Source organism: Tripterygium wilfordii, chromosome 18 (assembly GCF_013401445.1).
Source record: "Tripterygium wilfordii isolate XIE 37 chromosome 18, ASM1340144v1, whole genome shotgun sequence".
In the NCBI taxonomy this organism is placed as follows: domain Eukaryota; kingdom Viridiplantae; phylum Streptophyta; class Magnoliopsida; order Celastrales; family Celastraceae; genus Tripterygium; species Tripterygium wilfordii.
In genome coordinates, this window is record NC_052249.1 from 977,389 (window position 1) to 991,114 (window position 13,726).

Consider the following 13,726-nt stretch of genomic DNA (forward strand, 5'->3'; position numbering starts at 1 on the left):
TGCTCGGATCAGTATTTTTTTGCCATTCCTAGTGAATATGTAATCCACCAATACTTCATGAGGGCTTTAAAGCCCAGTCTATGACTGTTTTGGGCCCTTGGCACAAAAACACAGTATTAAACCTTCAAAAAAAGATTTTTCTGTCTTCATTGGGACTCTTCACCATGGAAGGAAACAAAATCAACGGTGGTAATAAGAAAGTACAGAGTAAACTGTTTGTAAAGCTGTAAGAGCAATAAGGGCAATGGCAGCCAAGAATGAAATAGTACTCCATGGATTTTTGAAGTAGTTACGCTTCAACTCTGCCTTGTAACTATGCCATGGAGTCTTACAGAACCCATTTACTCGATCACATAGTTCTGCAAAATAAAAGTCTTTCAAGACTACTTGCTTGCAGATATTATTAAACACATCTGATACATCTTCTCCACCGCCCAAATCATTCTCAATGATCCGCTTCTTTTCAAGTAACTCCACATCTTTCGCGGTATCAATCAACCTATCCATGAGCATGCAATAGGAGGTGATGTAATGTGCACTGTCTTGCTGACATTGCTCGTAAGCGATGAAGTTTCTGAATAGCGAATCAGTTGAGTCATGAATCCGTAGAGTTGGGATTTGGAATATGCCGTTGCTGAACTTTAAGTCGAATAAGTTTTCTGATTCATTTCTTTCGAAGAAGACTCCAGCATAACTTAGTGCGGTTGCACAATGTATGAAATCCCACGCTTCCTTGCTCCTTGAACCAAACTTTGGCGATGGAGGGAGGTAACAATTGTATAACAAGTGAAGCAAATGCTTACCCTTTAAGCTGCATTTTGCAATGAACGCTTCTTCATTGATGTTCAATGTAGACTTGTAAAACTGAAGAGCAAGCTCGTTTAGTGACAACACACCATTAACTCCGCGAGGAAATGCAAGCTTAAACAAGGATTTAAGAACAAAGAAAGGAATCTGGTTCTCCAAAAGCGCCAAATCACGCTTCAATGTCAAGATCATCCAAGAGGTTGAAAAGATGGGATCATCATGCACTTTCGACCCCATCTCAGAGTACTTCAGAAACAATTCAAGCATAAAACCAGCATCTTGTAACAAGATTGTTGCGAGTTTAAGTTTGTTAGGCTCAATTGGATCTGCATAGCAATCACGGACCTTTGAATCAAGACTTAATATGGTTCTGCAACAATTCTCAAGAGATACTACGGCATCAGGTGTTCGCTGAAGCAGGGATAGAAGGTAATACTGTTTGTGATCCTCCATAGGCAGCAAATGTTCTTCTCCATAGTGAATTGGTCCAATTGAGACAATTCGAGGGTCGTAGGCATCCTCTTTCACTGACCGGAGCTTCTTGGGGACCTTGCAAATGCTCCAAGTGGAGGATAATTGAGATAATCTTGAAAGATCCTCTATCATGGAGATTATCCATTCTTCAACTGCATTTTGATTATCAACCTGAGGTTCCTCCATTAAATCAAAACAAATCGAGTCCACTGCCTGCACAAAGATTGCAATTACAAGTTCATTGATTGTATATGACACACTCTTCGACCCCTTTTCCCTAAACAAATGCTTGAAGCCACTGACAAGAACCAAGTCAATAACCCTAAGTACACTACCAGAAAATTCACACATACACATTTCAGTAATCGACTATCTAGCTAGGAATCATAAGGAAAAACAATTGTTAAGGTAAAATTAGTAAAAGAAAAATGAATCTAGAGCTGGAGCCAGCAAAAGCACTAGGAATCCTTACCTGGAAACAAACCCAGCAACAAGTTTCCGATGGGGTTTCTTGCGTGTTCTAAGCAAGATTTGCTCTTTGGCACCCAAAATCTTCTTGTTTCAAACCCCAAAATCTCTCTTCAACCCGGCTGCTTATCTAGTTGAGAGCTGTTGTTCTGCCATTGAGCTATGAGTTATGAACACATGGTCATCCTTAATACAGTAAATAAAAAATCAAAAAGTCTTTCTTTCTTTTAAATTTCAATTATTTCTTTGAGGAAATGTTGTTGAACCTTCCACCTTCGTTCCAGTCGAGTCATCTGGTCATCCCACCAGCCGCGGGCGTGGGAACCCACAATGACGTCTTATGTTTGTCGTATTTGAGTATACGTTCTGTTCAAATAATTTTCAGACTTTAAGAAGTTTTGAAATCCGGCATTATTCACCACAAATTCAAACCCTAAACCAGCAAAAGAAGAAACAAAGAAGAAGAAAAGAAATGGTGAAGATTGGGAGACTGTACATCACTGATCCTCCAAAACGGTCAAATCCATTCGCAAAATATATTGAATCAGTCGGTTCCTCAAAATCTAAGCTTACCTTGCCGTCTTCGTCATCATCTCCCCGTGAGCAAGTTCCTTTGCAAACAGCAACATCGCCGACTTCTCCTCCATGTCAACCTTCACCTCCTGCAATCATTCCCTCACCTGGTAAGGTTTGCGTAAACGAAATACAGTTTTTCTTAAATTTCAGTTAGATTTTAGGGGTCAAATTTGAAATTGCAGATCCAGTCGATGTAAATAGTCAAAGCTCCTTCGATCTGGCCGGTGCTCGGGCCGAATACGAGAACTGCAAAAGTTCTGATGAAAAAGTGAAACTGAAAGCGCGGCTACAGCCAATGATTCTGGATCACTTACAGAGGTTATCAGAGATGGAAGCGAAAAGCAATGTAGGGATTGAGATTGCAGAGCTGGTTGATTTCTTGAAGTTATTGAATCCTTCAGATCCGAAATTCCAAGAGTTTGGTAATATAAGCCATACGAGTCGTGAAGGAGTCATAAGGCTGCATGAAGGAACGTTGAGGATCAAAGAAGCGCAAGAGAAGTTGCAATCTGAACTTGCGAGAATGTCTCTCCCAATTGCAGATTGATTGATGTCTATATTTGGTTTGTTTTCTCTGAATTAGTCTTCTTTTTTCAGTTTACTATCTCCCCATTCTCAAAGATGTGCATATTTCTTATACGAATTAGGAACTGGAACTTTGTATTTGTACATAGTATCTCCCTTTTTTCTGGCTGTATTTGGTTCATGGATTTGTCAGCTTAGGGCAACTCCAAGAGAGGTCTTAAATGGGTATGCATACCCATTTCAGAGATTTTGGCAAGCCAATAGAGTTCGCAAATGGGGTCGGAAATTTGCGAACTCAGTTTTGGTTCCCAAAATTACGAACTTGGAGAGGAGAGAGGATGGAGTCGCAAAAAACAGTGGGAGTTCATAACGTTGAGGTTATGGATGGAGTCGGTCGTTGGAGACCTTCACGAACCCAGATCTTCGTCTCCACCATTTTCTGAAAATCGCAGATTATATATACAACAAACATCTTCACGAACCCAACAGATTTTTGTCTAAACAAGCCCATCTCCTTCGTATCAGTTAGCATCTTCATCATCGGCTACAGTGTCAATATTTGACAAACGGCGGAGACTCAAACCCATCTTCTCTCTGGTGGCTGCTGTCTGGACTCTCGAGTGAAATTGCTAGGGTTTGCTAAGGTTCTGTAATTTGGGTTGAGCTAACTTTATTAAATGGGCCACGGTTTTCTCACGTAGTTGGGCTTAAACTAGTTTATATTGTTTAAATTGGCCCATACACTTCAATTGTTTAATGGGTTTATGAAAAAGGTTTTAGAAATAAAATGCCAAATGACCAGATTAATCAAATTATTAAACTACAAATTTTATGGGCCAAGGGTTATATTACTGGGCCCGATTAATATATTCATGGGCCATGCGTTAAAATATATAGAAAAATCATATAGGAACTCATTTTATACTTTGTTGTTGGAGTGAGTATTTGTCAAAATATGTAAAAGGGTATGTAAATGGCTTTTTAGAGTATGCAAAGTAAAATTATGCATCCCCATTTTGCATATCCTTGTTGGAGATGCCCTTATAAGTTTTTGGCAAATCTACTAATAAAATTGGGCTGGGCATAAGTCGGTTTTACCCGCATACCAATCCATTACCGACCTTAATTTTATGGTCGATAATCAACTGCCAACTGACTCATAGAGTTGTGTCGATAATTTCATGATAGAAGTGGGTTGGTTGGTAATTATCATGATACTTGAAAGTCGATTGACCGATTATTATAAAGTTTGGACCAAAAACTCATAAACATTACAATTTACAAACCCACAAATTACAAGCAGGTCCAATCCAATCTCTCTCATTGTGAGAGTGAAACGACTAGAAATCTGAAGCCCTAAAACACTAGAACTCTCTCGAGTCTTAGTCTCTCTCACTCTCTCAGTCAATAGACGCAGTCTACACTTACTTCAGGATCCATCCCTATTCACATTCCCTTGACACCATCAATTCTTCCTCAATACAACGACGTGTAGTTGAGTTCAGTTTTCAAGAAGAAAAAAAAGATCATCGTTATCTTTGGGCCTACCGACATCGACAAGAGCCAACTCGCATTGGAGCTCACCAGGTGTCTCAATGGGCAAATCCTCAGCGCTCATTGCGTCCATGTCTGCCCATTTCCCTTTCTTCCTATTATTGGTTAGTTTGGTGTCCGAGAAATTTGGCTATGAATGAAAGGAAAACGAGATGAGATTCGTTAATAGTTTGGAGATTATGGATCTTGAAATAGTTGATTAAAATCGCTCCAATTGTGAAACTTTGCTGGAATGAGATTGAATGCTTGATTGTTGGGTTCTAATTTGTCAATTTATTGTGCGACGATTGTTACCGTCCAACCAACCCATTGAGCAACGACTTTGTCGTTTGCTAACCATTATCCAACCCACAAAGTCGGACCGATGATGATTTTTCAGTTTAGAGCAAAATAGTTTGGCCAATAATAATAAACCAATCCAACCCATGTCCAGTCCTAAATAAAACGACTTAAAAAACATTAGCTTTAAACTGATAACCACGAAGGTAGTGGACTGGTTAGCAAACATTTCACACCCAAGGAGGGTTGGTGACGCTCATCCGTTTATACCCGAAAAAACAAAAACACGAAGCAGCTCGTGCTACGACTTTCAAACTTTTTCAAGTCAACACGTAGAGATAAATAATAAATTCACAGCCAAACATATATAATAATTTAATAATAATATTATTATGATAAAAACGAATCACCATTATTGGAGCTCCTGCTCCTCCTCCGCTTCCTCTTCCTCTTCCTCTTCCTCTTAGCCATTGTTGGTCAGCCTGTAATCTAATCATGGTGGAAAGAGACGAAGACAGCAGAAATGGCAAGAGAACTAATGTTACAGACAGGAAGCAGCAATCTCCTCCAACCTTCGTCAATCACTTCGCTAAATACATCGAATCCAAAGTTTCTTATGCCGAAGCTCTTCGACTAGGTCACGTGAATCAGGAGACTCATAGTCCGAATGATTCTGCCACCAATACCGCCGTGGACGGAAATCTCTCGAGATCTTACTCGACTCCCTTCTTTGACTCCTCAGTACCCTCTAAACCTTCACTGCCTCACTCAATTTCGTCTCCAGATCTCGAGAGTCAAGACTCCAAAACAGAGAACAACAGCAGTTTAGCAGCTCGTGATTACCCTAATTCTTCTTCTTCTTCTGTTGCAATTGCTAAACGCTCTTACTCTGATCCCTCTGCGTTTTCCAAGTCAAATAGTCCGTTGTATTTTGGAAAACTAAAAAGCTGTCTATCGCTCCCCAAATCGTTTCCTGACCGATACGCTTCTACGGATCTGAAAACGAGTAGTAATGGCAAACCTCCTACTCCTTCTCCGTCGCGCTTATCCAACTCTGATTTCCTTCGAGAAGAGTTGCAACACCTGATCAAACGTACTATGGAGTCCGGTAAGTCTCCTCCAACTACCTACTTAATCTTCACTTTTCGATTGCTTTTAAATATATAATATCTATTATTATCCAAACAGTATAGAACATATATGAATATATGCATCGTGCTTTGGATGCGGAGAGTTGGAACTGATAATTTGTTGAAGCCAACAGGGTTAGCCTTATTGAGTTGAATTAGCAATTTAACACAATTGAAACCTTAAACACTTTCATGGATTTTGATAAAGTGATGTATGCTAACTTTACCCGGAGAGGTTGTTTTCAATAATTGAATCTATGACCTCTATTATGCCCGTGCAACTCTACCACTAGTTCACATGTTTATTTCGATACCGTGTGCAGGTGGATAATTTTTTGTTTATCTTACTTTAACCCACAAACACATGTGTAGGCAATTTTTGGTAGGCTTGAGAACCGTAACTTTGTTTTGTAATGTTTACTTTTTTCATATGAGAAATCACTATGCAATACATAGACAATAATTTCTTTGTATCACCATGATTAATGGGCTGTGTCGTTAAATTATTCGAGAGTACTTAATGGGTTGCTGCTATAAAAATGCAGGTGGTTTGAGGAGACAATGTGCAAACTGTGGCAATTCTCAACATTGTTGTGGACAGACCATACTTGAAGCAGTTTCCTCTATCCCTCCCCCATCATAAAATGTGGCTTTCCAAGGTTAATTGTTGATGGACTGGAGGAGATTTGGAGCCTTCAAGACTTGACCAAATCAGAACAAAGGCTAAGAAGGTAGCATTCAAAGATATTGTTGTCCATGCTAAATCTTGAGTCATACTGGCAATGAAGGCTGATGCAGCAATGCTATTAATTTGAGGGGAAATTCTACATTTTCCCCCACCTGTAAGCTTATGATGGATTTTTGACGCATTGTCCAAAAATACAACTTGACTTATTTATGGGTTGTGAAAAAGCAATGCAGTCATTTTTCATATCGTTCACAAAGTCTTTCTTTTTTTGCTGATTGTGCTCCTTTGTATATGCTGCAACTCTTCTCTTCTTTCATCTAGAATGCGAGTAAGCATTGACATTTCAAAATAACATTTGCAGAGGCATCGGATTTAAATCTGAACTACCATAAGTGAGGGTATACATTTGCTCTATTTATTCTAGAAAGATATGCTGCAGGGACTTTGAATCATACATGTTCATATTCTAAAGCTTGTGATCTAACTCAGCTACTCTCTCTGAGTGTAGTTTGTAGTTTGATCTCAACTTCTTCTTTCATTGTAGTACATCATTGTTATTGCCTTGCCTCCATTTTGGTCAAAGACTACTTTGTTCCCCATAAAATGGCTTGGCATTCCTGTGGAATTGGAGCATGAGTTATAATATTTTGGGTTTTCAGATACAATTGCTTGCAAAAAGGAGTCTTTGGATTTGAATAGTTTGATTCATAGTATCCAATGATTCTTTTTGGAGTATGTATAAGAGTGTGCTTGGTAGGAAGGAAGCAAGATCCTCATAGATAGAGTTGGTCCCATTGGGGTTGCTCTGCTTCACTTATCATATACATGTTTTTATCTTGATTTAATATTGGAATTTGATTTTGTGTAGGTTTGGTTTGGGCATGAGAAGGTATCAGATTGCAAATATATTATGCGGAGATAGAGTCTGCATACAACAGATCCGCAACTAAAAAGATAAAAAACATAATGAGTTGAGATCCATGAACATTATTGACATGAAAAAACAATGATCTTGAATAGATCTGTACTAAAAATCTGATTTTCATCTTGCCAAGGGACCTTCAAGAGTTATTAGCATCGCATCCCTTCATCACCTATCTACATTTTCTTGAAGACTATAATTACCCTTGATTCAGTACCTTTTTCACTAGTGTATTTAATTTATGTATATACTGTACTATGTACATTCGTAGTTCGTAGGGCTCTAAAAATTAACCCAAAAAATCAAACCGAATGGTCGGTTATTTTCAAAACATATTTACTGAGAATCGAACGGTTAACCAACTGAATAACTGACCGATTGGTCGGTTAAATTCTTGTCAAATTTTTTTTTTTAAAAAATGATCGTTTGCACCCCTACTAGTTGGTTTCAGGTCGGACGACATTACATGTTTACGAAATATTTATATGTCTAAACCCTAATCCGGATTAGATTTTGGATGTATTTAATTGATCAAACTCAGATTGGTTTAAATCATGACAAGTATAGCGAACAATAAACTAATCCCTGTTAGGGTCCAACAAGTAAACCAGTATGTTTGAACCCGGTTTTAAACTGAACAGAATTTTTTTGTTTGGACCAAGATTTCAAACATATAACTTATATTCAAACTTGGTTTAATTTAGATTGAAAAATTTCGGTCATCCGGATCGAACATAGTTCCGCCACCCTGCATGTCATAAAGATATACCCATTAGATAAAGCGGCAATCCAAAACAACCCAGGAAGAAAACGAGTAAACAGGTACACTTCCTCTATATGCATACGCTTGTTTTTGCGCGATGGTTTGGGGTTCCTAGTTTCAAGTTTGATTTTTGAGAATGACCAAATTATCTTATTCTTTTTCTGGTGAGCGATATTTATTATCACATCTGCTGTCATTTAATACTGAATCTGCGTAGTTTTTGGAGTAGATTTGTTTCTTAATATGCTGCCGATTTGCCATTTCTTTTTACCATTTTTTTTTTGTCTTTTTATTCCAAGTTTTTGAAGTGGAAAACTTCCATCTATGGCCGGCTCCTAGTCTGGATGACTAAATTTGCCCTCCAAGAAGCATACTGGGTTCTCTATAAAATGACAAGCATATCCTGCTTCGTCAAATCACAGAGTGCATAATTTGCAGCAAAATATCACTGTTAATGAGATCGTTTTAGTCTACTCAAATAACAGGCTTTTTTATTTTTTATATATTGTTTTCGCGGTTAATGAAGGTTTGTGTTTTGTAATCAGGAGTGAAGATGGTGGAAAAGGTTGAGAAGGAAACATCACACTGGTGGTGGCTAGAGACTCACAAGAGGTCCAGACGCTCACCATTGCTCCATTCCACTCTTGCTGGTAAACTCCCTTTTATGTTGCTTCATTCCTGTTTGTAGCTTATAAGGACAACAAGTCCCATACTCCCATGTATAAGTGTACAAGATTCCTGCAGTGAGCGGGGTAGGGGAAAGCCAGCATGTCCGCAGACCTTACGCCACATAATATGTGGAGAGGCTTTAAAGGTTATAGAGGTTGTAAATTGTAATTTGTATGCCATGTTCATTGTTCATTTGCCCTGTTCTTTGATTTCTCCAACCGTTGGAGGATATGTTTTTGAATGTTCCTGGGTTGTTTCTTTTGCTCTTTTATTCGTTTTGATGACATTTTTAGCAGCCAACTTTTAAAGAATGGTTTCTGCCTTTTTGGGGTTCATTATCTCTATGGATAAAAGTTAATCTTTTCTTACCTTTGTGATTTCCATCATGAATCAAAGCCTTTTGTTGCAAATAGACAAAGGAAAACACATTCAGTTCAAGTGGGAAACATGGCTACTAGGATGATGGTATGGTGAAAAAACTGTAGATGTAGGGTTGGTTTATTTTGAGAAAGAAATTGCCTTGTTCATTGTGTTGCCTTTTACCTGTGGAAATCATTCATCACACAATTATGTGGTATTATATTGTCAGCACCAGAAGGATCTAGAAAAAAAAAATGACGGGAAAACTTTCTTAGGAGATGTCATCTTAAGATCAAGGATTGCAGAGGCCTAAATCGTTGTTTTATTTAGATTTTCATTATAATGTTTTGCTGAGCAGGAGGATTTGAAACCACAAGTTTGTATTAAAATTAAATCCTACAAGAACCATAATTGAAGATTTTTTAGATAACTCCCTGGAGTCATATAGCTGTACTGGCTGACCTGCAACCTGCAATGAAAAGGCTAGAACATTACCTTATGCAAAGGACACAGATGGAGGGATCCACAGATATGATGGAGTTATAGACTAGCATGAGAAAGGATGGAAATGTGAATTGGATCAAATGATTCAAATGGGTTCTTCAAACTTTTTGCTTTTTCCTTTTAGTGGTAATCTCTCTTTAGAATCCAACAAAGCCCTACCAAGCTTAAGAAGTTCGGTAGGACCATGGTTTCATTCTGATTTTCTTCTCCATATTGATATGGGGCCTGATGGTTCCCTTGGGGATTTTAAATTATTTCATGTTCTTCCTGCTTTTCCAATGGGTAAACGTTCCTGAGTCGGAATATTCTGTATGATAGTCTCCCCAACAGCTGTGTGAGTATTGTTTCCCATAAACCTGTAGGGAACTCTTCATGTTCAGAGATGCATTTAAATTTTTTTGAAGCAAATGATTGTTTTTATACAATAATGCTTCCTCATAGAAATTTCTTTCAACTTTTTGCTATGGCAGAGCTAGACATGAAGACAAAGGCAATGCTGAAATTGATCGAGGAAGACGCAGATTCCTTTGCCAAACGAGCTGAGATTTTTTACAAGAAAAGGCCACAGTTAATCAGCATGGTTGAAGATTTCTATCGGGCTCATCGCTCCTTAGCAGAACAATATGATCTAGTGAAGTCTGATTCCGCAGCTCGCCTCCAGAAAACATTTCCGCCCCCGATTTCTTTAACTAAATCCCAATCTGAAAAGTTCACTACAATGACTGGACAAATGTATCCTAGCTTCTCTGAGAATTTTGATCCTGAGGAGTCTGCGTTGTCTGAAGTTGAGGATCATAAACTGGATAGTGAAATCCAAGTTTTTGAAGAAACAAAAACTTACATAGTTTCTGGCAGGATTTGCAATGATGAAGTGGCAAAATTGAGAGAGGAAAAAGAAAAACTCAAAGAAGAGAACCGGATTCAGAGGGATCAACTTCTGCAGAAAGATGAAGAGAAAAGGAACGTAATCAGACATCTCAGTGTAGCCGTGGAAGTACTCAAGGAGGAGAATCTGAAGCTGAGAAAGGGAATTGCTAGAGACTCTCCTACCAAACTGTCCCCATTTGAGTTCAACAAACTGAAGTGGAAATTTTTCGGCGGATCTCCAAGTTCCTGAATAGTATATATAGAAATTTCTTCAGCCTATTGTTCTTACCCTCTAGATATATAGATTGTGAGACAGGGTAGATTAATATGTCAAATACAGCTTCTGAATAGTGTATGCAGAAACTTGGTATAGTAAGTAATGTTTATCTGTTAATGTTTTTACCCTCCCTGCTATGTATAATATCCTTCCCCTCTCACTGCACTCATTATCACTGCATTCAGTGTGCCGTGGTGCGACCAGTTTTGACGATCCGAGATTTACGTTCACCCAGCTATTCAAAGGACATGCTGGGCCAAGGAAAATTTACTGTCATGTAATTCTCAAATGCCCTCAGTATTCACTCCCAAGTAGAAATGTGTGTACAAGGACAAGTGACACCAGCTTTATTTATCTATAGTAATAAAATTTGAAACATTATCCTATCACAACTCAGCAGCAACAATGCCACACACTTCAATTCACCTAACATGGCCACTAAACCATAGTACAATACAAGAGGACATCTACAAAACATTAAAAGAAAGAAAGTGGAACAACCACTAGTAGCAATAATGGAAGCTTCCCATCAATAATACCTTACATACCAGAAAGCTGAATTAAGCAGAAGCACAGGAAACCAACAAAGAAAACCAAATTCACAGGTCCTGATGAAACTGAGGAAGAAGTAGGCAGAGCTTCTGATGGTGGGAATGCCCCCAAACCATGTCCAGGAGCTAGTATGTTATCTGGGTTTGGTGGGCTTGGGTTTGAAGAAATAATAGGTGGTGAGGACTCAGTTGGAGAAGGTGACAGATTAGTAGGAAACAAAGGTTCAATGTCAGGTGACAAACCTGGCGGAGAAGCCATTGGAGCACCTGGTAGAAATGCAGGAGCAGCAGATATGGTAGAGAATTGTGCATTGACTACTGCTGGAGATGCCAATGCAAGTGAAGTGAAATAAACCATAAAGAAGAACATCAACATTGACCCAAAAGGAGCAGCCATTAAATGATTATGCAAATCAATTCTCCAATGAATGTGTCCCCGTAGAACAGAGAGAGAGCGAGAGATGTTATGAGGAGAATGTGTGTGAGATTGTGAGGATGAGGAGGCCATGATTAAGGCATAAAAGGGTGTCAAGTAGTAAGTGGTGGGGTCTGATTGTCTGAATTTCTAGCTGTCAAAAAAATGCTATGTGGCCATGTTTTGATAATACAGATCTGCAAAATTCTGCCAAGGGATAAATACTGCCATGCGAATGACACCCTGTATTATCTTCTTGCATTGGTCCTCTACCCATGTCTCAACTTCATGAGAGTTGCGAGATCTTTCATCTAACCTGGAATTTATCAAGTTTCAATGGACAGCTAAGTGAGTTCCACATTAAAAAAAGAAAAAGAAAAAGAGGAAAGAACTGTATCACATTTTCTTGTGAGTGTGGATATTCAGTCCGTGACCTTTATATTGTAGGAAAATTCCTGGCACATATCATTTAACCATTATTATTTTGTATTATATGGTAAGATTCATCCACCAAAAGAGACAAGACAGACGGTCATAGGAACTGGAAGACACAGAAAACAATGTTAAGAGATTCATTTGGTTGTTCTCAAAAAAATAAAAATAAAAAATGGAAGTAAAATAATAGAAATGGTCTGGATCATATATGGCCTCAACCAAGGCCCAGATACATTGGGTCCAAACATCTCCGGCTAAAGCCCAAACAGCCCTCTATTGTCCATTTGGTGGGCAAAAATGTTGAAGATGCCGGTGTTTTTTTTTTTTTCCCAATTTATCTCAAATTCTGAGATGGAATCACATTCATGTGATCGAAAATCGTGGCCCCACATACTTCACATGAGATCCCATAAAATTGTGTGCATCTGTCTCAATATTTTGGATTTTTGGAGATAAAAAAACATTGAGATCCCTAATAGTATTGGTGGTGGGTCATGCCTATTGTCAATCCGTTGACCTAAATCCTGAAACAAGATGTTTTGCAGTGTAATTTTAGTCTGTGGGGTATATGAATACGACCCCATACAATGGATGGCATTGGAGAAATATGAATGTGATTGAGGCTTCAAATAACGTGAAATTATGGCTTGGGGCAAACGGACTGTTAATTTCAATCCTTGATTTGATTGATCCCAAAGTCAAGACGAGACGTGCAAGTTATAAAAAGTCATGAGCATATATATATATATATATATATATATATATATGAGGGATTCTCAAGTGCGGGATCCCACACTTTATTTAAAGTGCGGGATCCATCTAACACCATTCAAGCGTGGACCCCATCACATGTGGGGACCACACTTACACATAATGAATGGTGTTAAATGGATCCCTTATTTTAAATAAAGTGAGGGATCCCTCCCTTGAGAATTTTCAATATATATATATATATATATATATATATATATTTTATTTTACAATTCGTTGAAGGTCTCCGGAAGACTTAGATACGCCACTCATGTATTCTCCTATCCGTCAAAATCAGATTGACATTGTCAATGCAAAACTACAAAACACTAAAAAACGAATGAACCATATTTCATATGTGAATGCATGAAAATGCTTAAAATTTCTCTAAACTTCCACTTTTCTATGTTGTATAGATAGATCGGATTGTACAAATCACATCTCCACTATAAATAACCTTTTATACACAATAAATAAATAAACATATATATATATATATACACGAGGATTTTATAGTACGGACTAAAATGCTTTTTTTTTTCAAAAATATTGAAAGTAAAATGACATGTGAGATCCACTCATTTGAGTCCCACTTGTTTACAAAATCACCAGAGATTTTCCAGTCTGCAATATTATATGTACACTTGTTGATCATTTGATCATATGCATACATTAAATTATAAAGAAAAGTTTGGATAATGATGACTCTTGC

The 13,726-nt window shown here is 38.1% G+C and overlaps 5 protein-coding genes across 6 annotated transcripts; 3 read left to right on the forward strand and 2 right to left on the reverse strand.

Annotated features, from left to right (window-relative positions):
* Positions 1-101: 101 nt before the first annotated feature.
* On the reverse strand, positions 102-1,898 carry LOC119983625 (UPF0481 protein At3g47200-like). Its single transcript, XM_038827314.1, has 2 exons — positions 1,754-1,898; positions 102-1,494 (listed from the first exon to the last, which is right to left on the reverse strand). Exon 2 carries the CDS (start codon positions 1,465-1,467, stop codon positions 181-183), a length of 1,287 nt encoding a protein of 428 aa, XP_038683242.1. The 5' UTR covers positions 1,468-1,494; positions 1,754-1,898; the 3' UTR covers positions 102-180.
* A 251-nt stretch (positions 1,899-2,149) lies between these two features.
* Positions 2,150-3,020, forward strand: LOC119983628. Its single transcript, XM_038827316.1, has 2 exons — positions 2,150-2,432; positions 2,508-3,020. The coding sequence occupies exons 1-2, from the start codon at positions 2,222-2,224 to the stop codon at positions 2,870-2,872; spliced, it is 576 nt and encodes a 191-aa protein (XP_038683244.1). The 5' UTR covers positions 2,150-2,221; the 3' UTR covers positions 2,873-3,020.
* Positions 3,021-5,078: 2,058 nt separating this feature from the next.
* LOC119984426 lies at positions 5,079-6,845 on the forward strand. Its single transcript, XM_038828366.1, has 2 exons — positions 5,079-5,791; positions 6,359-6,845. The coding sequence occupies exons 1-2, from the start codon at positions 5,179-5,181 to the stop codon at positions 6,454-6,456; spliced, it is 711 nt and encodes a 236-aa protein (XP_038684294.1). The 5' UTR covers positions 5,079-5,178; the 3' UTR covers positions 6,457-6,845.
* A 1,196-nt stretch (positions 6,846-8,041) lies between these two features.
* Positions 8,042-11,764, forward strand: LOC119984427 (protein NETWORKED 3C-like). 2 transcript variants are annotated; one of them, XM_038828368.1, is made up of 3 exons: positions 8,042-8,636; positions 8,732-8,836; positions 10,190-11,764. In XM_038828368.1, exons 2-3 carry the CDS (start codon positions 8,740-8,742, stop codon positions 10,834-10,836), a joined length of 744 nt encoding a protein of 247 aa, XP_038684296.1. In that variant the 5' UTR covers positions 8,042-8,636; positions 8,732-8,739; the 3' UTR covers positions 10,837-11,764. The 2 variants fall into 2 exon arrangements, with proteins under 2 accessions (XP_038684296.1, XP_038684295.1); XM_038828367.1 differs by having other exon boundaries at positions 8,042-8,836.
* LOC119984428 (classical arabinogalactan protein 26-like) lies at positions 11,188-12,075 on the reverse strand. The gene has a single exon (XM_038828369.1). The coding sequence runs from the start codon at positions 11,920-11,922 to the stop codon at positions 11,404-11,406; it is 519 nt and encodes a 172-aa protein (XP_038684297.1). The 5' UTR covers positions 11,923-12,075; the 3' UTR covers positions 11,188-11,403.
* Between the last annotated feature and the right edge of the window lie 1,651 nt (positions 12,076-13,726).